At 46.8% G+C, this 24,124-nt stretch overlaps 2 protein-coding genes across 3 annotated transcripts; both read right to left on the bottom strand.

Moving 5' to 3' along the window:
- Window positions 1-1,992: 1,992 nt before the first annotated feature.
- On the bottom strand, window positions 1,993-3,378 carry HOXB8 (homeobox B8). Of its 2 annotated transcripts, none has more exons than XM_066566981.1 (2): window positions 2,958-3,378; window positions 1,993-2,300 (listed from the first exon to the last, which is right to left on the bottom strand). In XM_066566981.1, exons 1-2 carry the CDS (start codon window positions 3,376-3,378, stop codon window positions 1,993-1,995), a joined length of 729 nt encoding a protein of 242 aa, XP_066423078.1. The 2 variants fall into 2 exon arrangements, with proteins under 2 accessions (XP_066423078.1, XP_066423079.1); XM_066566982.1 differs by having other exon boundaries at window positions 1,993-2,297.
- Window positions 3,379-14,977: 11,599 nt separating this feature from the next.
- On the bottom strand, window positions 14,978-21,555 carry HOXB9 (homeobox B9). The gene is made up of 2 exons (XM_066566683.1): window positions 21,141-21,555; window positions 14,978-15,213 (listed from the first exon to the last, which is right to left on the bottom strand). Exons 1-2 carry the CDS (start codon window positions 21,553-21,555, stop codon window positions 14,978-14,980), a joined length of 651 nt encoding a protein of 216 aa, XP_066422780.1.
- Between the last annotated feature and the right edge of the window lie 2,569 nt (window positions 21,556-24,124).

The raw sequence follows: 24,124 nt of genomic DNA, 5'->3' as shown, positions 1-24,124 counted from the left end.
AATTCCCTCCCTCCCCTCCCCCCCTGACCCTCGCCCCCTCCTCACCCCCCCCCGAAAAAAAAAAAGAAAAAAGAAAAAAAAAAAAAAGACAAATGTCTCATTGATCCCTAATAGTTCCAGGCGTCCCTTTTTTTATCCGGCCCCCAAATGCCATTCAGCTCCAGAGCTGATTTATTCCAGCGCCACGGGCTGGGAGCCGCGCACCGAGCCGGCATTCGCTGCTCTTGTCGGGGGAAATAAAGGAAATCAAGAGCGCTGGGACGGCTCGTTCCGCGTGTCCGCGCTTCCGCGGGGCGCGGGGCCCCCGCTTCAATTCCTGCAGGAGAGGCGCGCACACCGCCCAAACCCAAAGATCTCCCTCTTATTTTAAATCTTTTTTATTTTTTTTTTTTAAATTCTGGGCGAGGAGGCGGCGGCCCCGGCTGGGCTGGGCTGGGCTGGGGAGGGGGGCGCGGGGAGAAATCCGCAGGCACCGAGCGAGGCAGGAAAAGCAGACAATGGTGCGGGCTCGGCGCTGCTCTCCCCTTCCCCAAGGTTACGAGCATCCCCGGCTCAGCTGCGCTCCTCACAATGCGGCCCCAGGAGCGCCCCGGGCTGCCGGGGGAGGGCGGGCGCAGCAGAAAAGGGAAAAAAAGCCGAAAAAAAGCCACAAAAATCCCCCCCCCCCCCAAAAGAAAAACCCCGCCGCGAATTGACGGGAGGTTACCTGCGGCGGGGGCGTCCGGGAGCTGCCAGCAGCCGGGAGGAAGGGGAGGAAGGGGAGGAAGAGGAGCAGGAGCTCCCCGGGCCCTTCCCCTGCCGGCCCCAGCGCTGCCCTGCCCGGCCCGGCCGAGCTTTCGCCTTTTTGTCCGCGCACAAATTTTGGGTTTTTATTTCCTTTCTGTGCGAGCGGAGCGGGAGGAAGCGGAGCGGGGCGAAAGGAACGAGGTCAGGGAATGCTCGCTTGTAAACTTTATTGTAACTTTTCTTCCGCCGCTTCCAGGTTTAGACAATAGAACAAAGTGGTGAAAGAACAACAAAATATAGCATTAGTTCCCCCAATAAAGTAATTCACGTATACAGTATACATTCTTTTTCACAGTTAACCTAAAGATCACTTTACAACTTGCTTCACTGTGCGCATGCTAACTAAAGGAGAGAAAAACGCTTTTTTTTTTTTTGCTTTTTTTTTCCCTTTTTTTTTTTTTTTTTTCCTTATGGAAGAGACATTGAAAAATTGGAAAAAAAAAAAAAAGGAAAAAAAAAACCACCAAACCCTAACCAAGGCAAAGAAGAGGAGAGAGAAAGAGAGAGATAACTATAGCATAAATAGGCAGTTTCATGTTGTTGGGATGTTTGTCTCAATAGCTACCTCCAGTACATACAGATAAACCACAACAAAAAGCAGGGCTGGGAAATCAACTCGAATTGAAATTAAAATTAAAAAAAAAAAGGTAATAAAAAAAGTGCACGAATGTAATATCACATAACTCGTCTAGCGCTGAAAGCTATGGTAACCAACCCACCCGCCAGGCCCCCGGAAAGAAGAGAGAGACAGAGAGAAGGACAGAGAGGGAGAGAGAGAGAGCGGGGATTTATTTCACAGTCATGTTTTACAGAAGCTATTGCGTTCCACTACCGCTAGTTAATAACTGGCCAAAGGCAGCCGAGAGCTCCCGGTGCCTCCCGCCTGCCGCTCATTGTACGCGGGGCGCGGGCGAGGTGCTGCTCGCAGCGATTTTGTTTTTATTGTTTGACAGCAATAAAAGGGGTCGGGGTTGGGGTTTTTTTGTGGGTTTTCTCTTTTTTTTTTTTTTCTCTTTTTTTTTTCTTTTTTTGTGGGTTTTTTTCCCCCTTTTCTCTTTTCTAGGCTTTGTTTTTCTGGTTTGTTGTTTCTCTGTGTGTGTGTGTGGGGGTCCCCCCCAGCCCTCCCTCACACCAACTGCCATTAACGGGGGGCTCGGGGGCTCCTCCACCCCAGCCGCGCTCGCCTTTCAGTCCTCAAAACCCCCTTTACTTCTTGTCCGCCTTCTGTGCTTCCCCTTCCTCGTCCACCTCCTGGGCCCTTTCCATTTTCTGCTTTTCCAGTTCCTCCTGCTCGCATTTGCTGCTGGGAAACTTGTCTTTGTTGTTCTCCTTTTTCCACTTCATCCTCCTGTTCTGGAACCAGATTTTGACCTGCCTCTCTGTCAATCCCAGGGCATGCGAGACCTCGATCCTCCGTTTGCGGGTCAGGTAGGGATTAAATAGAAATTCCTTCTCCAGTTCCAGCGTCTGGTAGCGGCTGTAGGTTTGCCTCCCCCTCCTGCGTCCGGCGGCTGCTGGGGGATGGCAAAGGTTGGGGTGGGAGAAGGGGGGGAACGAGAGAAGGAGCTTGAGAAAAACATAAACCAGGCTCGGGCGGAGGCGGCGGCAGCGCCGGGAAGGGCAGGAGAGGGAATTCCGAGTTCCAGGGGGGAGATGGCGCTCGGGGAAGGGAAGGGAAGAAGGGAAAGGGGACGGAGAGGAGGGGAAGGGAGGGGGTCACGCTCAGCCCGCCCCGGCAGCCCGGCTGGGGCTGCGCTTTGCGCACTGATTCTCACCCCCGGCCGCCCCCCAAAAAAAAAACCCCAAAAATTCAAATAATTAAAGATCTGCAGCCCGGAGAGAGGCGGCAGCGCGGCCGAGAGCCCGGAGCGAGCGGCGAACAGAAGCGAGGGGGCTTTTGAAGGCTATAAAAGTGCCATAAACTTTAAGGACGCTTCCTCCCACAGAAAGCCCGGCTCGCTCAGCCCCCAGAAGAAAAGGTCTCCTTCAGGGTAATTAAACTATAAAGCAATTTACAAGTGCAAAAGTTTACCCCCATCAAGCAGTAAAACCCGAAATAAAAGAGAAAGGCAGCCAAGAGAAAGGACGGGGACGGAGAGAAAAGCAAAATACGACAACACCACCAAAAAACGAGACAAACCCGAGGGGCGGGCGGGGAGCTGGGGGCTCACCTTGCGGCCGCATCCAGGGGAAGAGCTGGGTGGGAGAAGGGCTCTGCTCCGAGCTCTCCGCCTCCTCGGCGAGGCCGCCGGCCAGTTTGCAGTCCGCGTACTGCACCAGCTCGGGCTCCTGCGGCCCGAACAGGCTCTGCCGCTGCAGGGGCTCGTAGCCGTAGAAGTTGCCCGGCTCGCCATGGCACGGCACGGCGGCGCACGGGTTCTGCTGGTACGGGGAGCCCGAGAGCGACGAGGCGCCGTGGTAGAAGTCCTGCAGCTGCGGCGGGGGCTGGAAGGTGCCCCCCGCGCCGGGGCCGTACACCACGGTGGGTCTGCCCCCCAGATCCTGCGCGAAGCCACAGTCATAGTAATTGGGGCGCAGGGAGTCGCCGGTTTTGTATTTGGAGAAGAGTGAGTTGACAAAATAGGAGCTCATTTTAATTTCAATTGCGGGTCGTTTTGTTTGTTTTTTGGTTTTTTTTTTTTTCTTTTCCTCCTTCTTTCTTTCTTTCTTTCTTTTTTTGTTTTTTTTGTTGTTTTTTGAGCAGGCGGAAAAAAAAAATTAAAATATTAAAAAAAAAAAAAGAAAAAATCACCCCCACAACAAACCAGACCACGAGAATCTAATAGCAAAAAAAAAAAAAAAAAATCTATGGTTATTTTTTTTCCTCGTCCTTTTTTTTTCTTTTTTTTCTGAGCAGGCGGAGAGAGAGAGAGAAAAAAAAAATCACAAAAAAATATTTAAAAAAAAAATAATCGCCCCCACAACAAACAAACCAGAGCGCGAGAATCTATTAGCAAAAAAAGAAAGCGCTAAGATGCTAAGCAACGACAGTTTGTGATTTCCAGGAATATAAAAGGAGGATATAATCAAAACTCTAAGCCTGCATGATATTGAATTCTTTCCTCCCCCCCCACCCCTAAAAAAAAAAAAAAAAAAAAAAAAATCGCCACTTAAAGAGTTCTCGCTTTACATTTCCAAGAAGAGATGCCAGTTCATAAACAGTTTTCAGTGATTTACTTCGGCGCAAATGAGTTGTTTCATATTTTGCAGTGTCTTTTCATGATCATTTGCATCTATTACCAAAACCTCATCCTATTGGCTTCTCCTTACTCCACACGGACTCCGCACCGCATGATTGTGAGAGGAAGAGTGTGGGAGAATAAAGGAGGAAAAGCGAGCGAGGGGGAGCGAGCGAGGGAGAGGGAGGGAGAGGGGAAGGGAGAAGGAGGTGGGGTGAATATACGGATTAAATATGTTTAACTACCTCCATTAATGAGATACCGCTCGCCTCGCGACAAATCACGCACCCGGACCACCCCAAAGATTGATTTTTGGGGAGTGCTGGAAAATTAAAGAGGAGCGCTCGCAGTCGTTAATTTGGAAATTTTAACGAGGCAGTTTGAGCCTTTTTAAATGTCAGGGTCGCTTTGGAAAACTGTAAAAGAACACGATTTAATTGCTACCAGTTTTAAAAGGTCCTATAAATGTAATTGGTATTTTAATACAAGTTATCAAATCATACAGCTTCTTATCCTAAACATATTTTAAAACAAACGAGGTAGTCATATTTAACATTTTAATGATCAATTTCCTTATTATTGATAAAGGTTTAACTATCGCACGGAGGGAATTGCGTTTGTAATAGCCCCAAAAAAGGCCGTAAACTGCTTAACAAACGATCAAGCGCCATCAAGCCGGGGCTGTTGTTGTTGTTTATGCCGCACTCCATAAAAGCCGCTCGGCTTTTACGAGTCCGCTCCTCCAGCGCCATAAACCCCGCGCTGCGCAGCGCAGCCTTGCGCGGCCGCGGAGGTGCCGAGATTGAATTGAAATCAGCGCCGTTTTTCATCTGCAGCGCCGGCTTCGCTGCCTCCTCCTCCTCCTCCTCTTCCTCCTCCTCCTCCTCCTCCTCCTCCTCCTCCTCCTCCTCGCTGGAGACGCGCTCGGGGCTGACTCAAAACTCCAAATCTGGGGCTCCGATCGCCCCCTCCCCTCCAACCCCGCCGCGCCCCCACAACTTCCACTTCTTCATTTCATCATCCTCCATTTCATTCTTTTTTTATTTCATTTTTTTCATTTCATTCTTTTTTATTTCATTTCATTCTTTCTTATTTCATTTTTAAAATTTCATTCTTTTTATTTCACTCTTTTTCATTTCATTTTTATTTCTTTTTTTTAATTTCATTATTTTTCATATCATTCTTTTTCATTTCATTTTTATTTATTTCATTCTTTTTCATTTCATTCTTTTTTCATTTCATTCTTTTTTCATTTCATTCTTTTTTTATTTCATTCTTTTATTTCATTCTTTTTTTCATTTCATTCTATTTTATTTATTTCATTTTTTTATTTGTTTCATCTTTATTTATTTCACTTTTTAAAATTTATTTCATCTTTATTTGTTTCATTTTTTAAATTTATTTCATCTTTATTTATTTCATTTTTTCCCCCCATCCTTCCCAGGGTAAAACCCGAGGAGAGGGGCGTGTGGGGAGAGGGGAGAGCGTAGAAATTTTCTCTTTTATTGGCGTTTGGTAACAGCGGAGCCGAAGTTGCCCCTCGGATGCCAGCGCTGCAATTTCGCAGCGCCGGAACACACAGGGGGTAGATTTGGAAATTCATTTCTCGCACTCAGCAAATATCACCCAGGCGTTTCTCAGTTAATAACGATCCCAACCCCAGAGCCCCCCGCAATCCCAGCTGGGTTTTCCAGCCTTTCCAGCCTCTCTTTTCCGTCTCCATTTGGTTTTTTTTTTTTTTTTCCCCGCTTTGCCCCGCCTGGGTTTGTGTTGTTTCCCCATCGCCTCCGCCCGAGCGGGGCTGGAGGCAAAACCTGAATTTTGGGAGGACAAAACTCAACCTCCCCCGCACGAAAGAAAAAAAAAAGAGGGAAAAGTCGAAATATTTCAGTTTTTCTACCTTGGTTTAAAACCAAAAATTAAAAATCCTCAGTGGGGAAAGGCAGGGAGCGAAGGAAGGCAGAGAGGAGCAGGAGGGAAAAAAAAGAAAGAAAACCGAGATAGCAACGGAATAAAACTTTAAAGGCGTCCTCAGAGAAATAATTTAAGTAAATCCGCTTCCTTTATTTTGTGCAGGGATAATTCCAGCCGAGCCTAAGAGCCTTTCCCGGTAATTATTGCTGCCGGAGCACTTGCAGCGCTATAATTAAAGCTTCGCTCGCCCCTCTCAAAGACGAGTTCGCGTTTTCTTTTCCCCCCCCACTTTTATTGCCCATTGAGCAGGTTTGGGTTTCATAAAAAAATCTAAAAAAAATTTTAAAAAAAGCCCCGAAAATGGTGCGGAGAAGTCAACAGAGCTTTGGAACCAAAGGGGAGACTCTGGAATATTCAGGGGAGAAAAAAAATCAAATGAAAATGGGGCGGAGGGAAGGGAATTCCGAAGTTTCTCCTCCCGTGCGCGCCCGAAGTTTGGGAAGGGGGAAAGGGGCAGGAATTGGGAATTTGGGCCGGGCATGGAACATTTTGCCCAAGCGCGGGAGGGTTCGGGCGCTCCGGGAGCGCAGCAAAGCCCAGGAATCAATGGCTGATCCTAAATCATCGCCGGCTCCCGATGAAAGGAAAACGTTTCCATTCCAAGGAAAACCCAGCGAGTGCGCGGGGTGGGTGTCGGGGAGAGATAATTTATAAACACCCGGCGGAGGGAAAGATTTATTGGGAATTCATAGGGAAAAAAAAAATAATAATAAAGAAATGAAAGAGCCTCAAATCCTTTCCTCGCTAAACCTCAAGTTTGCTCCGCTCTGCCTCTCGCCCAATGCACAGGGGCGAGATTTTTCTTCATTTCGCTCATTTATTTCTGTTTGCGCTCGTATTTCACGTCGTGGCCGTGAAACGGAGCCTCGAGATGCCGAAACTTTGCCTCTTAAAATCAGATTTCCCACCCTGCGCTGCCGCGCGTGGGTTGGAATTGTTCCGCCCTCACCCCAAATCCTGATTTTTTTTTTTGGAGCGGTTTCTGGTGGAACTTGGGAGCAATTCTCAGTCGGGGAAAAAAATCCCCGTTTGTACCGATTTGAAAGAAAACCCATCTTGAAATTATTGCCGCCGTTTGTAGCGGAAGAATTTACAACATCTGAGTAATTTTTTTTTTTTTTTGCCTCGTAATTCTGAGGAATCAAAGGCCAAAATCAAAGTGAACTGGCGGAGTTAAAAGTTGACATTATTGCCGCCGCATCGGGGGTGTCTTTACATGTGCCCCAAACCGCCGTGGTTTAAGAGCATTTTGGGTTCATTTGCTCGTTTGTGGCATTGAGAAAAAAAATATTTCTGAAGCTGTTAAAGTGAAGAATCCAAGCGAAGAGCATCAGCAGCGCCAAAAGATGGGGCGGCCACGCCAGAAATGAGTGGTTCAACTTCTGGAACAGAACAAATGCTCTTGTTTGGTTGCATGGTTGAGTTGGGGCTTTTTTAATTTTATTTATTTATTTCTTTTTGGTCCTGCGGTAGCTGGGATTATAAAACACATAAAATATCGAGCGGGGAAAGCGCAGATCATCCTAATGGCCGAGAGGAAAAATATTGTCCCGGCCCCCCGAAATCTTCGAGCCTCTCTCTTTTTTCAACCCCGCCAACGTAAATCTGCGGGCTTGGGGTAATTTCAGCTGTCCTCCCACCTCCAGAGCGGCGGAAAACAAAACCCGGCGCTTTTTTATTCCCTTTGCAACCAACATTTAGCGGAGATGCGCGCCCCGGCTCTCGCCGCAGCTCCGCCGCCGCGTTGCCGCGGTGTTTTTCCCCTTGCCAGCCTCAGATAATTTAGCGTGGATGGGAAAAAAAGAGGAGATGTAGGCGATGAAATGGGCAGAGCAGCGATAATTAACCCAATCTTTTACCTCATGGGATCAAGGTGCTCGCGCCCGGGGGGCGCCTCTAGCGTGGAGCAACGGCGCCACCTCGCGGCCGCGCGCGGAACTGCAGCCGGAGCCCGCCCGGCGGGGTGGAAATCCCGAAAAAAGGGGAAAAAACATCAAAATAAAGAATTTCATCCTCGCTGGGAGGATGAAACAGCGCAAAAACCACAAAAAGGACAGGAGGAGAGGGAGGAAGAGAGGAGGAAAGCGAGAATGAGGGGTTTTTGTCGCCTCTTCGCCTCGCTGGAGTTTCCTCAAAGTGCGGCAATAAAAAAATAAAATTTCAAAAGAAAAAAGAGGCGAAGTGGGTTCGCTTTTGAAACGCGCTATTGTTTCAAATCCCGAGACTAAACAATCGGTCATTCTGCTGCCCGGGAGGCGAGGGGGGGCACGGCCGGGGCTGTAAAGTCATAAAGAGCTTCCCCAGCCCAGACGTCTCGCCAGAACTTGGAGTGTGCGAGCGCTGGGGCTGCCTTCTGTGCGTGCCGTGTTGTTGTTGTGTGCAGGCCTGGAATTGCTTTAAAGGGGGAAAAAAAAAGAAGAAAAAAAGAAAAAAAAAAAAAGAAAAAAAGGTTTAAAAAAAGGAAAGGAAAAAAAAAAAAGAACAAAGGGAATCGTCCCGAGCGCTGGATTTTCACGGCATCTGCAAGAGAAGAATAAATTAGCGAAAGTCCCTCCCAAGCTTTTCTTTTTTTTTTTTTTTTCTCTCCCCTTCCCAATTCTGATTTTTTTTAGAGCTGCCCCTCCCTCAGGAAAAAAAAAAGAAAAGAAAAAGAAAAAGAAAATAAAAAGAAAATAAAAGGAAAATAAAATAAAAATAAAGCAAAAGGAGGGGAAGCAGCCCGAGCGCTTTTCCGCGCGGGGCTTCCCCGCGCTCCCGCTCCTCGCAGTAATTTAGGAGTTCCTGAAAGTTTTCTTGCGCTGTTTCCTTTACAGCCGCTCAGTTCCTTAACCTTCAGAAATTTATACCCTATAAAGTTTTATAGCGGTCATATTCTTTTATGGCCGCGCACTGCACTGAATTTTCCTTTCTTTATGACAAGTTCCTTCCCTTTCTCTCCCTTCCCTCCGCGAGCTCCAAAAATCTCAAAAATCTTCCTTCTTCTTTTCTTCTTCTTTTGTTTTCTTTTCAGAGCTGCCCCAAAGAATGGAGATTTTTTGTTGTTGTTGTTGTTTCCCCTTTTTCTCCCCCCCTTAAGAAGTGAAATATTGCCCTTTAGAGCGGCCCATTTTGTTAAAATTTACCGAGAAGGAGATTCTGGGTTCTGCTCCTCGCTCCCCGTTTCCTGCGGGGCCAGCGGGGCTTGTCGGGCGCTTTTAAATCGTTGTTATTATTTTAATTGGTTTTTAATATAAAACCGCTCTCCGGGCACTGGCGGGGCTCCGTGAGCGAGGTCAAAGGAATTTCGGGAGGGAATCGCAGGAATCGCCCCTGGAAAAGGAACCGCGCGTCAAAGCCGAGGTGACGCCGAGCGGGGAGACGCGCTGGGGTTTTGGGGGGGGTTTGGGGCTTTTTGGGGGTTTTTTGGGGGTTTTTTAATCTTTTCGGGAAAAGCTTTTCCGTGGGCGAGAGGCGAATAAAGCGAGGAAAGGCAGAAAATCCAGGCTGAGCCTTTTCCACACAGGCTGGGGCGGGAATAAAGAGAGGAAAGCTCCAAAAATAAAAATATAAAAATTGATTAAACCGCGAAAAGGGGGGAAAGGCGGCCCCAGCCTCGGGTGCCGGAATTCAAGATCAAATCAACAATTTCGATTCGGGAACATTCGGGGCGCAGCGAGTTTGGGTGGGAGCCAGCAAACGCTCGCTGCTCCCGAGCGGGATCGTTCTGGAATTGTCTCCGCTTCTCCTGGGCTGAATTTCGGCGATCTGAACCCAAAAATGAAAAGGAGGAAAAACCACGGCGGGAATAATCCCGGGCTTTGGGGTGAGGAACACAAAGACAGAGCGCGGCTCGTTGTTCTAAAACCGGTTTTTATTCTGGAGCATTAAAACATCTCTGGAAAATACATCCGGGCTGATGCTACAGAAAACAAACAAAAATTTTCCAACATTTTCTCTTTTTTTTTTTTTTTTTTTTAAGAGTATTTCCTAATAAAATCAGCTACCATCTTCCACTCTATTCTCAAAGAACCTCATCATCTTAAAAATATCCGCTCTTCAGCACGACTCTAAGGAAAGTGAGCAAAACCCGCTCCTAAATCCCCGTGGCCGATGGGGTCGCGAAAACATCGAGGAACTCGCGGAAAACGCGTCTGGAAATGAAAACGAGGAGGATTTGGGCAAATTCGGGCTCCGCTGGGGACGCGAGGGGAACCGAACCCACCCGGGAAATCCCGCCCGGCTCAAACCGCGTCTCCCGCCCGTTTGGATTCATTTAATCCCTTTTTTTTTTTTTAATTATTATTTTAATAAATCAGCATTTAGAGAAACCTCCCCGCCGGCCGCAGCTCAAACGCCTCGGAAATTGAAATTTTATTTTATTTTTGCGGCTGGGTTTGAAAGCCGGAGCGAAGTTGGGTGGAGCCGCAGCCCCTCCGGCAGCGGGAGGGTTAAATTTGGGAGCAGCTCGGGGCTGGAAAGTTTTACACGAGAAAAACCCCAAAAAAAACCCCAAAAACGAAACAAATTTGGGGAGAATTGCCCGAAACCCTTCAGCTCTGCTTTCCTTTCGATGGGGGGAGATAATTTCAGTTTTTGGGAGGTTTTTTGGGGGAGGTTTTTTAACCCTTTTTGAGAGGCTTTGGAGGGGCGGAAATTTCCGCGCAGCTCCGCGGGTTTTACCTGGGGGTGGCGGAGGGAGGGGAAGGAAAAAATAGAGAAAAAAACAGGAAAAAAACCAGGAAAAAACCCAGAAAAAAGAAAAGGAGCAGGAGCGGTTTCCAGAGCTGCAAACCCGGGGCCGTTTCGCAATCGCTGCTGCCCCGGCCCCGCTGATAAAACTTCCCCGGAGCGAGGGAACAGATTCGGGCTGGTTCCTCCCGCTAAACTGCGGCACAAATGCACAAATTTGGGGCTTTTTCCTGCTTTTTTCGCCCCCTCTCCCCAGCCCGGAACCCCTCGAAAGCCTCAGAGTCCGAATTCCGCGCACGGAGCCAACTGGAGGAGTTGATTTCGATTTTTTAAAATTTTTTTTTTCGGTTTTTTTTTTTTTTTTTCCAGCCACTGCCAACCGCAGAACTCTTCAAAAAACTTTTTTTTTTTTTCCTTTTCTTTTAAAAATTTACCAAAAAAAAAAAAATTTATTCAAAATAGGAATCCAAAAGCCACAGCACAGACAGAAACACGAGCACGAACACGGGTCACAAACACCCACACGGAACCGAGCCCTAAACCCCCCCTGCCCTCCCCGAACCCCAAACCCACCCCAAAAAGAGCCCAAAACCAACCCCAAACCCCGCCCTGGATGGGCGAGGATGAGGACGGAGAAACCTCGGGAAATCCGCGCTGGGAGCCCCCGAAAGCGCCCTCGGGGCCCCGCCGGGCCCAGCGCGCGGCGAGTTCAGGGATTGAAAAATGAGAATTAAAAAATAAAAAATAAAACAAAAAAAAAGCCGGGCTGGGGTTGGCGCTTTCATCTCTGCAGCAGCTCCGGGACAAAGTCCCCAAATTCCTCAATAAATTATAAATATCGAGCGCTACCAACGGCCGGGCCCTCCCTGAAAGCTCCACTAAGGTAGTTTATTTTCAATATTTTTTTTTGTGTGTGGTTTTTGTTTTGTTTCTCTTTTTCTTTGTCTGTTTTGTTCCTTTTTTTTGTCTGTTTTGTTCCTTTTTTTTTTTGCTGTTGGGGTTTTTATTTTAATTTTTAAACCAGAAAATCCCGGTTTTCCTCCTCTCTGAAAAGTTCGGGGGAAGTTGCCGGGGGCTCTTCCGCCCTTTCCTTTCCCTCCTCGATCATTTCCAGGGCTCGGGGGGTGCCCCACACTCCCCCCTTTCTCTCCCTCTCTATTTTTATTTTTTTTTGCACAAAACACCCAAATCCAGGCGCTTCTGCCCCAAAATAAAAACCCACCAAAAACTTTTCCACCGAGTCCCAGTTCCCTCCAAAAGCGCGGCCGGAATCCAAATCCCGCCGAATAATTCAAATAATTCAAATAATTCAAATAATTCAAATTCTGCATTGCAAAAAGAGCTGAAAAATGGGGAAAAAAAAGGGGGGGACCCCAAACTGGGGCTGTCAGGGAGCGGCCGGCGCGGGCCGGAGCTGTAAATGATTTGTTGGGTGTAATTAAAGGCGGCCTTAATGAATGTGTCTGACTTGCAGGAGTTTAATTAAAGCGTCTGGGGGCTCGGGCACCCCGGGAGCGTCTGGGAGGGTTCGGGCTGGGGGATTTGGGGGAAAAAACACAAAAATGTTTGCGGGGGAAAGAGAGAACGGCGAGGTTTGGGGGTGGCCGGGTTGGGGTCCGGGTTGGTTTATTTTGTTATTATTTTTTGGGGGGAAAATTCAATAAAAAAGGGGAAAAGTTGGTCCGGCACTGGGGAGGGGAAAAAAAGGGGGAGAAAAGGCAAAAAGGAAAGAAGGAAAGAGAAACGAGCCCCAAAAAGGAAAAGGAAGCAAGGGAAGGGAAATGAGCCCCAAAAAGGGAAAGGAAACGAGGAGAGGGAAATGAGCCCCAAAAAGGAAACAAGGGAAGGGAAACGAACCCCAAAAAGGAAAAGGAAACAAGGGAAGGGAAATGAACCCCAAAAAGGAAAGAAGGAAAGGGAAATGAGCCCCAAAAAGGGAAAGGAAAGAAGGAAAGGGAAATACACCCCAAAAAGGAAACAAGGGGAGGGAAATGAGCCCCAAAAAGGAAACAAGGGAAGGGAAATGAGCCCCAAAAAGGGAAAGGAAACAAGGAAAGGGAAATGAGCCCCAAAAAGGAAGCAAGGAAAGGGAAATGAGCCCCGAAAAGGAAACAAGGGGAGGGAAATGGACCCCAAAAAGGGAAAGGAAACGAGGAGAGGGAAATACACCCCAAAAAGGAAACGAGGAGAGGGAAATGAACCCCAAAAAGGAGCTGAGCTTTGGGCTTGGTTGCACCAAAAGGAGAAAAGAGATTTAAATGTTTAAAATGCAGAAAATTTCAGCCGGAACAGCCGAGCTGGGACCGGGGGAGGATCCGGCGCCGCTTTTGGGGTGGTTTCCAGAAAAACGCTGGGGTTTGGGGGCGCTGCCTCTCTCACTCTTGGCCCCAAAAGGAGCCGCGCTTTGGGCTGAGTTGCACCGGGAGAAGAAAAAGAGTTAAAAAAAATGAAAATCAGCAAAATTTCAGGCACAGCGGCAAAGCTGGGACAGGGGGAGGACCTGGCGCTGCTTTTGGGGCGGTTTGGGGGAAAAACGCGGAGATTTGGGGCCGCCGCCTCTGTGTCCGTCACTCCTTGCCCCAAAAAGAGCCGCGCTTTGGGCTGAGTTACCTCCGCAAGGTGAAAAGAGATTGAAAAATTTAAAAACCAGCAAAATTTCAGCTGGAACAGCCGAGCTGGGACTGGGGGAGGATCCGGCGCCGCTTTTGGGGAAAAACGCGGAGATTTGGGGGCTCTGCCTCTGTGTCCCGTCACTCCCTGCCCCAGAAGGAGCTGAGCTTTGGGCTGAAGCGAAAAGAGATTTTTCTAAAGAGGAAAAGAACCAAAATTTCAGCCGGAACAGCCGAGCTGGGACTGGGGGGAGGATCCGGCGCCGCTTTTGGGGCAGTTTGGGGCAAAACCGCGGAGATTTGGGGGCGCTGCCCTCGGCTCCTCTCACTCCCTGCCCCAAAGAGGAGCCGCGCTTTGGGCTGAGTTGCTCCAAAAGACGGAAAGGGATTTTTTTCAAGAGGAAAACAACCAGAATTGCGTCTGGAACAGCGGGGCTGGGGCCGGGCGAGGATCCAGCGCTGCTTTTGGGGGAAAACCGCGGAGATTTGGGGGCGCTGCCGCTTCCTCCTCCTCTTTTGCCTCTCTCGGAGCCGCGCTTTGGGCTGAGTCACCCCCAGAAGGCGAAAAGAGTTTGAAATATTTCAAATAATGGAAATTTCAGCCGGAACAGCCGAGCTGGGACTGGGGGGAGGATCCGGCGCCGCTTTTGGGGCAGTTTGGGGGAAAACCGCGGAGATTTGGGGCTGCCGCCTCCGCGTCCCATCCTCCCTGCCCCAAAAAGGAGCCGCGCTTTGGGCTGAGTTGCTCCAAAAGACGAAAAGAGATTGAAATCTTTAAAATCGGCAAAATTTCAGCCGGAACAGCCGAGCTGGGACCGGGCGAGGATCCGGCGCCGCTTTTGGGGAAAAACGCGGAGATTTTGGGGCCGCTGCCTCTGTGTCCCGTCACTCCATGGCCCAGAAGGAGCCGCGCTCCGGGCTGAAGCGAAAAGAGATTTTCTAAAGAGGAAAAGAACCCGAATTTCAGCTGGAACAGCGCGGGGGAGGATCCAGCGCCGCTTTTGGGGCGGTTTGGAGGAAAATCTGCGATCTTGGGGTGGCGCTGCCTCTCCCGCTGCTCCTTGCCCCGCTTGCTCCGCACTTTGGGCTGAGTTGCTCCAAAAGACAAAAAAAGAGATTTTTAAAAGAAGAAAACAAAATTTCAGCCGGAACAACGGACTGGGGGAGGATCCAGCGCCGCTTTTGGGGCAGTTTGGAGGAAAATCTGCGATCTTGGGGGACGCTGCCTGTCCTGGTCACTCCTTGCTCTGCACTTTGGGCTGAGTTGCTCCGAAAGATGAATAAAGAGATTTTTTAAAAGAAGAAAACAAAATTTCAGCTGGAACAACGGACTGGGGGAGGATCCAGTGCCACTTTTGGGGCAGTTTGGAGGAAATCTCCGGTCTTGGGGTGGCGCTGCCTCTCCCGCTGCTCCTTGTCCCGCTTGCTCCGCACTTTGGGCTGAGTTGCTCCAAAAGATGAATAAAGAGATTTTTTTAAAAGAAGAAAACAAAATTTCAGGTGGAACAACAGACTGGGGGAGGATCCAGCGCCGCTTTTGGGGCGGTTTGGAGGAAAATCTCTGATCTTGGGGTGGCGCTGCCTGTCCCGGTCACTCCTTGCTCCACACTTTGGGCTGAGTTGCTCCGAAAGACGAAAAAAGAGATTTTTAAAAGAGGGAAAACAAAATTTCAGCCAGAACAGCGCGGGGGAGGATCCAGTGTCGCTTTTGGGGTGGTTTGGAGGAAATCTCCGGTCTTGGGGTGGCGCTGCCTGTCCCGGTCACTCCTTGCCCTGCTCCTTGTTCATCTTCTTCATCTTCATGCGGCGGTTCTGGAACCAGATCTTGACCTGGCGCTCGCTGAGGTTGAGCAGCCGCGCCACCTCGTGCCGCCGCTCGCGGCTCAGGTACATGTTGAACAGGAATTCCTTCTCCAGCTCCAGCGTCTGGAATTTGCTGTACGGGCAGCGCTTCTTGCGCGAGGAGCGCGCCTGCAGCCAGCTGGCGGCGGGGTTGGCTGGAAAAGGGGAGATTTCCCCCCAAAAAATGGGGGGGAAAGGGAGGAATTAGAGTTTTGGGGGGTTTTGGGGGGGGTTTTGTAGGGGTTTTTAAAGGGAGGTGGTGGGGGGGGGGTTGGGGGGTAATGAATGAAATAAAAAAGATTAAATAAAAGGGAATAGAACAAAAAACAAAGCAAGCAAGCAAAACAACCCAAAACAACCCAAACCAACCAAACCAACCAAAACAACCCAAAACAACCCAAAACATTCAAACCAAACTAAATCAAACCAAACCAACCCAACCAAACCAAACCAAACAACCCAAAACAACCAAAACAACCCAAACCAACCAAACCAAACTAAACCAAACCGAACCAACCAAAACAACCCAAAACATCCAAACCAAACCAAAACAACCCAAACAACCCAAAACAACCCAAACCAACCCAACCAAACCCAACCAACCCAAACCAACCAAACCCAACCCAAACCAAACCAACCTAAACCAACCAACCCAACCCAACCAAACCAAATCAAATCAAACCAACCCAACCCAACCCAACCAACCCAACACAAACCAACCAAAACAACCCAACCCAAACCCAACCAACCCAAACCAACCCAAACCAACCCAACCAAACCCAACCAACCATCCCAAACCAACCCAAACAAACCCAACCAAACCCAACCAACCCAAACCAACCCAAAACAACCAAACCAACCCAACCAAACCAACCCAAACCAACCAAACCAAATCAAATCAAACCCACCCAACCCAACCCAACCCAACCAAACCAACCTAAACCAACCCAAAACAACCTAAACCAACCAACCCAACCCAACCAAACCCAAACCAAACCAACCAACCCAAACCAACCCAACCCAACCAAACCAACCCAACCCAAACCAAACAAACCCAAACCAACCCAACCAAACAAACCCAAATGAAACCAACCAAACCAAACAAAAACCAAACCCAAATTAAAACTGAAACCAAACCCAACCCAAACCAACCAAACTAAACCAACCATCCCAACCCAATCAAACCCAAACCAACCAAACCAAATCAAATCAAACCAATCCAACCCAAACCAACCTAAACCAACCCAACCAACCCAACCCAAACCAACCCAACCAAACAAAAAACCAAACCCAAATTAAAACTGAAACCAAACCCAAGCGAACCAAACCAAACTAAACCAAAACACCTCAAAAAAACCCAAAAACCTGCAAATAAACAAACAAGAAACTAACGGGAAAACCCAACCCCAGGCCCAAAAAACCCCCTGGAAATAAAAACACTTTAAAAAACTCCAAAACCCCTCAAAAAATAACTGAAAAAAACCAAACCCAAAAAATCCCCAAAATCCCCAAAATCCACCCGGGGTGGGGGGAATTGGGGGGGTCGGGATTGGGGGCACAGGGGGATGGGGGAGGGGCGCTGTGCCCGCACCCCAAATTCGGGCTGAACCCCGAGTGCTTTGGGGGAATTTCTGCGGGTTTTGGGTTCATTTCTGCGGGTTTTGGGTTCATTTCTGCGGGTTTTGGGTGAAGTTCTGCAGGGTTTGGGTGCATCCCTGGGAGGTTTGGGTGCACTCCAAGGTTTTTGGGTTCATTTCTGCGGGTTTTGGGTGCATCCCGGAGAGTTTTGGGTGAATTTTTGTGAGTTTTGGGTGAATTTCTGCCGGTTTTTGGGTGCACCTCGAGGGTTTGGGGTTCATTCCTGGGGGATTTGGGTGCATCCCCGAGGTGTTTGAGGTCTCACCCCAGAGGCTTTTGGGTGAATTTCTGTGGATTTTGAGTTCATTTCTCTGGGTTTTGGGTGCACCCCGAGGGGTTTGGGGCAAATTTCTGTGGGTTTGGGGTGCACCCCGGGGTTTTTGGGTGAATTTCTCCAGGTTTTGGGTTCATGTCCCCGGGGTTTTTGGGTTCATTTCTCCAGGTTTTGGGTTCTTTTCCCCAGGGTTTTTGGGTTCTTTTCTCCAGGTTTCGGGTTCATGTCCCCGGGGTTTTGGGGTTCTTTTCTCCAGGTTTTGGGTTCTTTTCCCCGGGGTTTTTGGGTTCATTTCCCCGGGGTTTTGGGGTTCATTTCCCCGGGGTTTTTGGGTTCATTTCCCCGGGGTTTTTGGGTTCATTTCTCCAGGTTTTGGGTTCATTTCTCCAGGTTTTGGAGCCTCACCCTGCCCCAGGCCCCCCCACATTCCCCACAAACAAACCGACCCCAAAAATTCCCTTTTCTCCCCATTTCCCCAGGGTTTGCTCCTCCAGCCCCATCACGCAGGGAGGGCAGATCTGGAGGGGCTTTTCCTGAATAAATCCTGGCAATTTTTAATTTTTTTTTAATTTTTTAAATTTTTTTTTGGCACAATCTGGCCCAAAATCCCTCTCTGGCTGCCACCAACACCCTCTGGGAGCTGCTGCCCGAGCCAGAGACCTGGGCAGGGCTGGAAATGCAGCCAAAAAAACCCAAATAAATAAAAATAAAAATAAAAGTAAAATAAATAAATAAATAAATTTTTTAAAACAAAAATGGCAATTATTTTTTTAATTAGATCATACTGCAACTAAGGAAAAGCAAATAACATTTAAAGTAAAAGAAACGAGTTCACAAAAGAAATAAACTTGAAGATAAAGACGTGGAAATAAATAAATAAATAAATAAATAAATGCTATTAAAAAGAAATAAATAGATAAATAAAATAATTAAAAGGAGAAATAAATCAAGGCCTGCCTGCCACGCTCGCCGGTGGGAGAAGCTGCGTGGGAATGGCGGAATAAAAAATTTGCATTTTTTTCGGGATTTTTGGGGAATTTTTTCCTCGGCGGGAGGGGAGGGACGCGCGAAATGCTGGGAGCGAAACCCGCCCCGCTGGCAGAGGCCGAGGCGGCGAAAATCGCACCCGAAAGCGAAGTGGTTTTAGGGTAAATATTGGGATTTTCGCTAATCACGTGCAAATATCGGTGACGGGCGGGGAGGAACGCGCGGGGCTCTGGCCACGGCACAAATTCCCTTTTATTCCCTTCTTTTATTCCCTTTTATTCCCTCCTTTTATTCCCTTTTATTCCCTTCTTTTATTCCCTTTTATTCCCTTTTCTGGCCCGGAATTCCGGCTGGAGCCAAAAACCCGCGCAGAAATTCCTGGGCCGCCACAAACAGCCCCACACGCGCCTCGGGACGCTGCGAAAAAATTCAATATATTGGACATTTCCAATTAAAAAAAAAAAATATAAAATCTCAAGCCCTGAACCTTCCCGTGCGAGTCCTGCCCCTTCCGAGTTTCGCGGGGCCGTTTCCTCGCCGGAATTGAGTGGAGCTAATAAGCAGAATTAATAATTAAAGAGGAGGAAAGCTGTTAATAATTGATATTGTTAATCCTGCTCGCCATCCTTTAATGGCCGCGCTCCAGACCGGCGGGGTCGGGGCATTTTGGGGTCGTTAAAATGGATTTTTCTTCCTTCGCTGCTCGCAAATCCCCGGGCAGGAAAGAGAATGGGGGGAGAGGTCCCTGGCATTTCTTTTATTTTGGGTTTGTTGTTTTTTTTTTTTTTTTCTTTAAAATCCAGTAAAAAAAATGAACTTCCAGGCAGGGACTCATCGGGGAGAAACAACAACAACAACCAAAAAAAAAAAGGGAAATAATTGGGAAAATCGGAATCAGGGCTGGCTGCAAAACAGCCCTGGAGGCCGGGCCGGGATGGAATTATTATTGAAAGCATAAAAAACCCGCAGGGAAACGGAGCGCCCACGCTGAGAGCGATTATTTTGGGACAAAAAGTTCCATTTTCGGGTGTTTTGTTTGGCCCGATGGGCCGGGGTTTGCTCTGGATCCCTGCCCAGCACAGCAGAAAAGGATTTTTATTTTTTTACTTCTGGTGACCGCGGGCGAGTTCATTGAGAGGGGAAAAGGAAAATAAATGAAAAGGAAATTTAAAAACAACAACAACAACCAACAGGGAAAAAAGAAAGCAGCGCCACTGGAACGTCCTGCAAGAGCACGGGAGGAAACCGCGACGGGGGCAGAGAATATTCCGTGTTTTTATAAGGGGAAAAAGTTCATTTGAAGGGAGGAAAAAATGGGAATTTCCAGCCGGCCGGGCGCTGCTGCTTTGGCAGGCTGGGACAATTCGGGTTTTTAATGGGAAAGTTCGCGGTTTTAATGGGAAAATTCGGGGTTTTAATGGAAAAATTCGAGTTTTTAATGGAAAATTTCGGGGTTTTAATGGGAAAATTCAGGTTTTTAATGGGAAAATTCGGGGTTTTAATGGGAAAATTCGAGTTTTTAATGGGAAAATTCGGGGTTTTAATGGGAAAATTCGAGTTTTTAATGGAAAAATTCGGGGTCTTAATGGGAAAATTCGGGGTCTTAATGGGAAAATTCGGGGTCTTAATGGGAAAACATTGGGTTTTTAATGGGAAAATTCGGGGTTTTAATGGAAAAACATTGGGTTTTTCATGGGAAAATTCGGGGTTTTTAATGGAAAAATTCAGGGTTTTAATGGGAAAATTCGAGTTTTTAATGGAAAAATTCGGGGTTTTAATGGAAAAAAATCGGGTTTTTGTGGAAAAAAGCTTTGCCGGGAGGGTAAAACCAGCCCGGGGTCACCTTGGAGCAGCACCAGGTGCCAGCGGGAGGTGACAACGCCGCCGCTGCCCCGCGCCGAGGCAAAAATTATCATTAAAAATAACAATTGAATAATGTGAATGGCATCGAGCACCCCCCGGGCCCAGGATTAGGATTCTTTTAAATATTTGAAACATTTCTAGCGGAAAAAACCCGGGCTGGAGTCTCAGCGTCTCCCCAGTCGGACTAAACCACGAATAAAAGCTGATATAAAACTGATATAAAACAGATATAAAAGCTGATATAAAAGCGATATAAAAGCGATATAAAAGCGATATAAAAGCGATATAAAAGCGATATAAAAGCGATATAAAAGCGATATAAAAGCGATATAAAAGCGATATAAAAGCTGATATAAAAGCTAATTAACTCCGACACCCCCTCCCTCCTTCTCCGCTTGTATTTTGGGGTTTTTTTTTTAAAGCAGGGAAGGAGCGCGACTCTGAGATATTCGTACCCGCTAATGAGCAAACAATTAACGGCACAAATAAATGAACGAACTCCGCGGCGCGGCAGAGCGCGGAGCCTCCGCCGTCAACACTTTCCTGGCCATTTTTCCTCTTTTTCCCCATTTTTCCCCCCCTTTTTTCTCTCTCGCTTTCCGCGCCCGCGCCGTTTCCGCGCTTCCCTCCCAGGGAACTTTTTCCTGGGGATTTTTTCCTCTTTTCCTCCCCCTTTTTTATTTTCCGCTTTTTCTCTCTCCCTCTCCGGCCCCGCGGAGTTCCTGCGCTCCCCTCTCGGGGAACTTTTCCCCGGGGATTTTTCCTCTTTTTTCCCATTTCCCCCCTTTTTTCTCGCTCTCTTTTCTCCCCCGCGGACTTTCCGCGCTCCCCTCCCGGGGAACTTTTTCCCGTCAATTTTTTCTTTTCCTCCATTTCTTTCCCCCTTTTCTCTCTCTCTCTCTCTCCGCCCCCGCGGCGTTTCCGCGCTGCCCGCTGCCCCTCCGCCCGCGACCGCGTAAATTCCTCCCTTTTTCCTCCCCTTTCCCCCCATTTCCCCCCATTTTCCTGCGTTTTCCAGCGTTTTCCGCCGCCGGGCGCCTCAGTCCCTCCCGCGCTCTCTCCTCTCCGCACTCGCGCTCCGGGCGGCTCCAAATTCCGATTTTATTTTGATTTCCTCGCCCTCCTCTCCCCCCTGCCCCTCCCCTCCCCTCCAGCTGAGCTTTTCCTCTCCTTCCCCTCCCTCCCAAGCCCCCATTTTCAACTTTCCCCCATCCCCATCCCACCCCCCATTATCCCTTTTATTTTTTTTTTATTTTTTTATTTTTTTATTATTATTTATTTCCAGTTTTATTGCGCCGCTTCCTCACTTTTATCACTTACTTTGATCTCGGCCCTCTTTGTCTTCGCTTCCTTCGCCAACTTTACGATCCTCGAAGCCTCCTCGCCTTTGATTGGGGGCGATGCCCGGCGCTTCCCTGGGCTGCTCCAAGGCGAAGCCGCCCTTAGGCCCGTCCAAAGCTCGGCCTAGCGGCGGCTCGGGCTTAGCGGAGCCGGGCTCCAGCCAGGGCTGCGGGAGGAAGGCGGGGAAGGCGGCGGGGGCGGCGAGCGGGGCCCAGGAGGGCGCGAACGGGGCCGGTTTGGGCTGGAAACTGCACGAGGGGAACTCCAGGGGCTCGCCGGGGGCTCGGGGGGCCGCGAACGGAGCGGGGGCGAATTTAGGGGAGGGGGAATCGTCGCTCTCGTGGCTTATGATGGAGTCGACATAATAATTGCTGAGGGTGCCAGAGATGGACATCGTGAGGCATCGTACGGAGCGCGGGGCGGCGCTTGGGGGAAAATTGGAAATGGGGAGGGGGGGGGGAAATGGGGGGAAAAACGGCTTAAAATTAAAAAAAAAATTAAAAAAAAAATATATATATAACCCCCTAAAATTGAAATTAAAAGCTCTTAAAATTCAAAAAGAAAGCGTGAAATTCAAAGAAAAGAAAGCGTAAAATTCAAAAGAAAAGGAATCCTAAAATTTAAGGAAAAGGGAACATAAAATTAAAAGAAAAGAAATCCTAAAATTAAAAGAAAGCATCAAATGAAAAGAAATTCTAAAATGAAAAGAAAATAAATCCTAAAATTTAAAGGAAAGAAACCCTAACATTTAAAGAAAAGAAAGCATCAAATGAAAAGAAAAGAAACCGTAAATTTAAAAGAAAAGAAACCGTAAATTTGAAAGAAAAGAAATCATAAAATGAAAAGAAAAGAAATCATAAAATTAAAAGAAAATAAACCATAAAATTAAAAAAATAGACCCTAAAATGAAAAGAAAAGAAACCATAAAATTAAAAAAAAAAACAACACAGACCCTAAATAAAAAAAAACAGACCCTAGAATTAAGAGGAAAGGAACCCTAGAATGAAAAGACAAGAAACCCTAAAATAAAAACACCCCATAAAATTACAAAAGAAGAAACCATAAAATCAAAAGAAAAAAATTAAAGGGAAAAAAAATTAAAACATACATTAAAAAAAATTATTTTAGAAGAAATGAAAACTAAAAAAACCGGACAACTGAAAAAATGGGGAAAAATAAAAAAATGGAGAACTAAAGAAATGGAGAAATAAAAAAAATGGAGAAATAAAAAAATGGAGAAATAAAAATGGAGAAATAAACAAATGGAGAAATAAAAAAAATTGGAGAAATAAAAAAAGGAGAAATAAAAAAATGGAGAAATAAAAAATGGAGAAATAAAAAAATGGAGAAATAAAAAATGGAGAAATAAAAAATGGAGAAATAAAAAAATGGAGAAATAAAAAAAAAGGAAAAATAAAAAAAAAGGAAAAATAAAAAATTGAGAAATAAAGGAATTGGGAAATAAAGGAATTGGGAAATAAAGGAATTGGGAAATAAAGGAATTGAGAAATAAGAATTAAATAATGAAGAGCAGGGATACGGAGGGCGAGCGGCGGCCCCAGCTCCGCGCTCCTTGCCCGTGTCCAGCCCGGGAGGTGCCGCCGCCGCGGGGGCTGCGGAGCGCGGCTGCCGCTGCAATGAGCGCCCGAAGTTTTCTCCCCGCGCCTGATAAAGCGCCCGGGCTGCGCGTAAATCACCGGGGCCGCGGGGGCTGCGCGTAAATCAATCACCGGGGCCGCGGGGGCTGCGCGCCGCCGTCACCCGCCCCCGCATTCCGCGTCGGGGCCGCGCTGGTTCGCGTCAGGAGCGCCGCAACAACAGCAACAATAAATTAAATAAATAAATAAATAAATAAATAGATAAATAAATAAATAAATAAAATTAAATAATTAAATAAAATTAAATAATTAAATAAAGATAATTAAATAAAAATAAATAAATAAATGAAAAAATGAAGACTCGTCTCAGAGCAGCAAAGCGGAGCTCGAGGCGGGTATTTGGGGATTGGTTATTGGATATTTGGATTTTTTTCCGCTTTTTTCTCTCCTCCCTCTCGCCCGGCCCGCGGGGAGGGCTCCGGGAGGAGGGGATGGGGGTGGGATTTGGGATTTTTTTGGAATGGATTTTTTTTTTTTTTAATACATATTTATTTATTTATTTATTTATTTTCGGTGCCGATGCGCCCAAAGGGCTCCGCCTTTAGCGAGGAGCGCGGGGGAATAGAGATGAAAGGCGTTTCTTCATTTCGGGCTCCGCAGAACCGCAGGGAGGGAAAAAAATAAGAAATAAATAATAAAAAAAGGAATAAACACAAAAACACAAACAGCCCCCAGCCCCCTCCCGGCCGCGATTTCCTCATGCTCGCACAGCGAGGTAAAAAAAGAGCAAAAATTCGCATTTTTGGGGGAGCAAAACCGCGCCCGGAGCGCTGGGGAGGGCGATAAAAATAATTATAAATAATGAATTCTAAATAATTTTAAATAATTCCAAATAATTCCAAATAATTCTAAATCATGCTAAATCATTAATTCTGAATAATTCTGAATAATTCCAAATAATTCCAAATAATTCTAAATAACTCTAAGTAATTAATTCTAAATAATTCTGAATAATTCTGAATAATTCTAAATAATTCCAAATAATTAATTCTAAATAATTCTAAATAATTCCAAATAATTAATTCTAAATAATTCTGAATAATTCTAAATAATTCCAAATAATTAATTCTAAATAATTCTGAATAATTCCAAATAATTCTAAATAATTAATTCTAAATAATTCTGAATAATTCCAAATAATTCTAAATAATTAATTTTAAATAATTCTGAATAATTCCAAATCATTCTAAATAATTAATTCTAAATAATTCTAAATAATTCCAAATCATTCTAAATAATTAATTCTAAATAATTCTAAATAATTCCAAATAATTCTAAATGATTAATTCTAAATAATTCTAAATA

The sequence above is a fragment of the Molothrus aeneus genome, chromosome 28 (assembly GCF_037042795.1).
Source record: "Molothrus aeneus isolate 106 chromosome 28, BPBGC_Maene_1.0, whole genome shotgun sequence".
NCBI lineage: Eukaryota > Metazoa > Chordata > Aves > Passeriformes > Icteridae > Molothrus > Molothrus aeneus.
The sequence above is the reverse complement of the archived record's forward strand: the minus strand, read 5'-3'. Positions and strand labels throughout refer to the sequence as shown.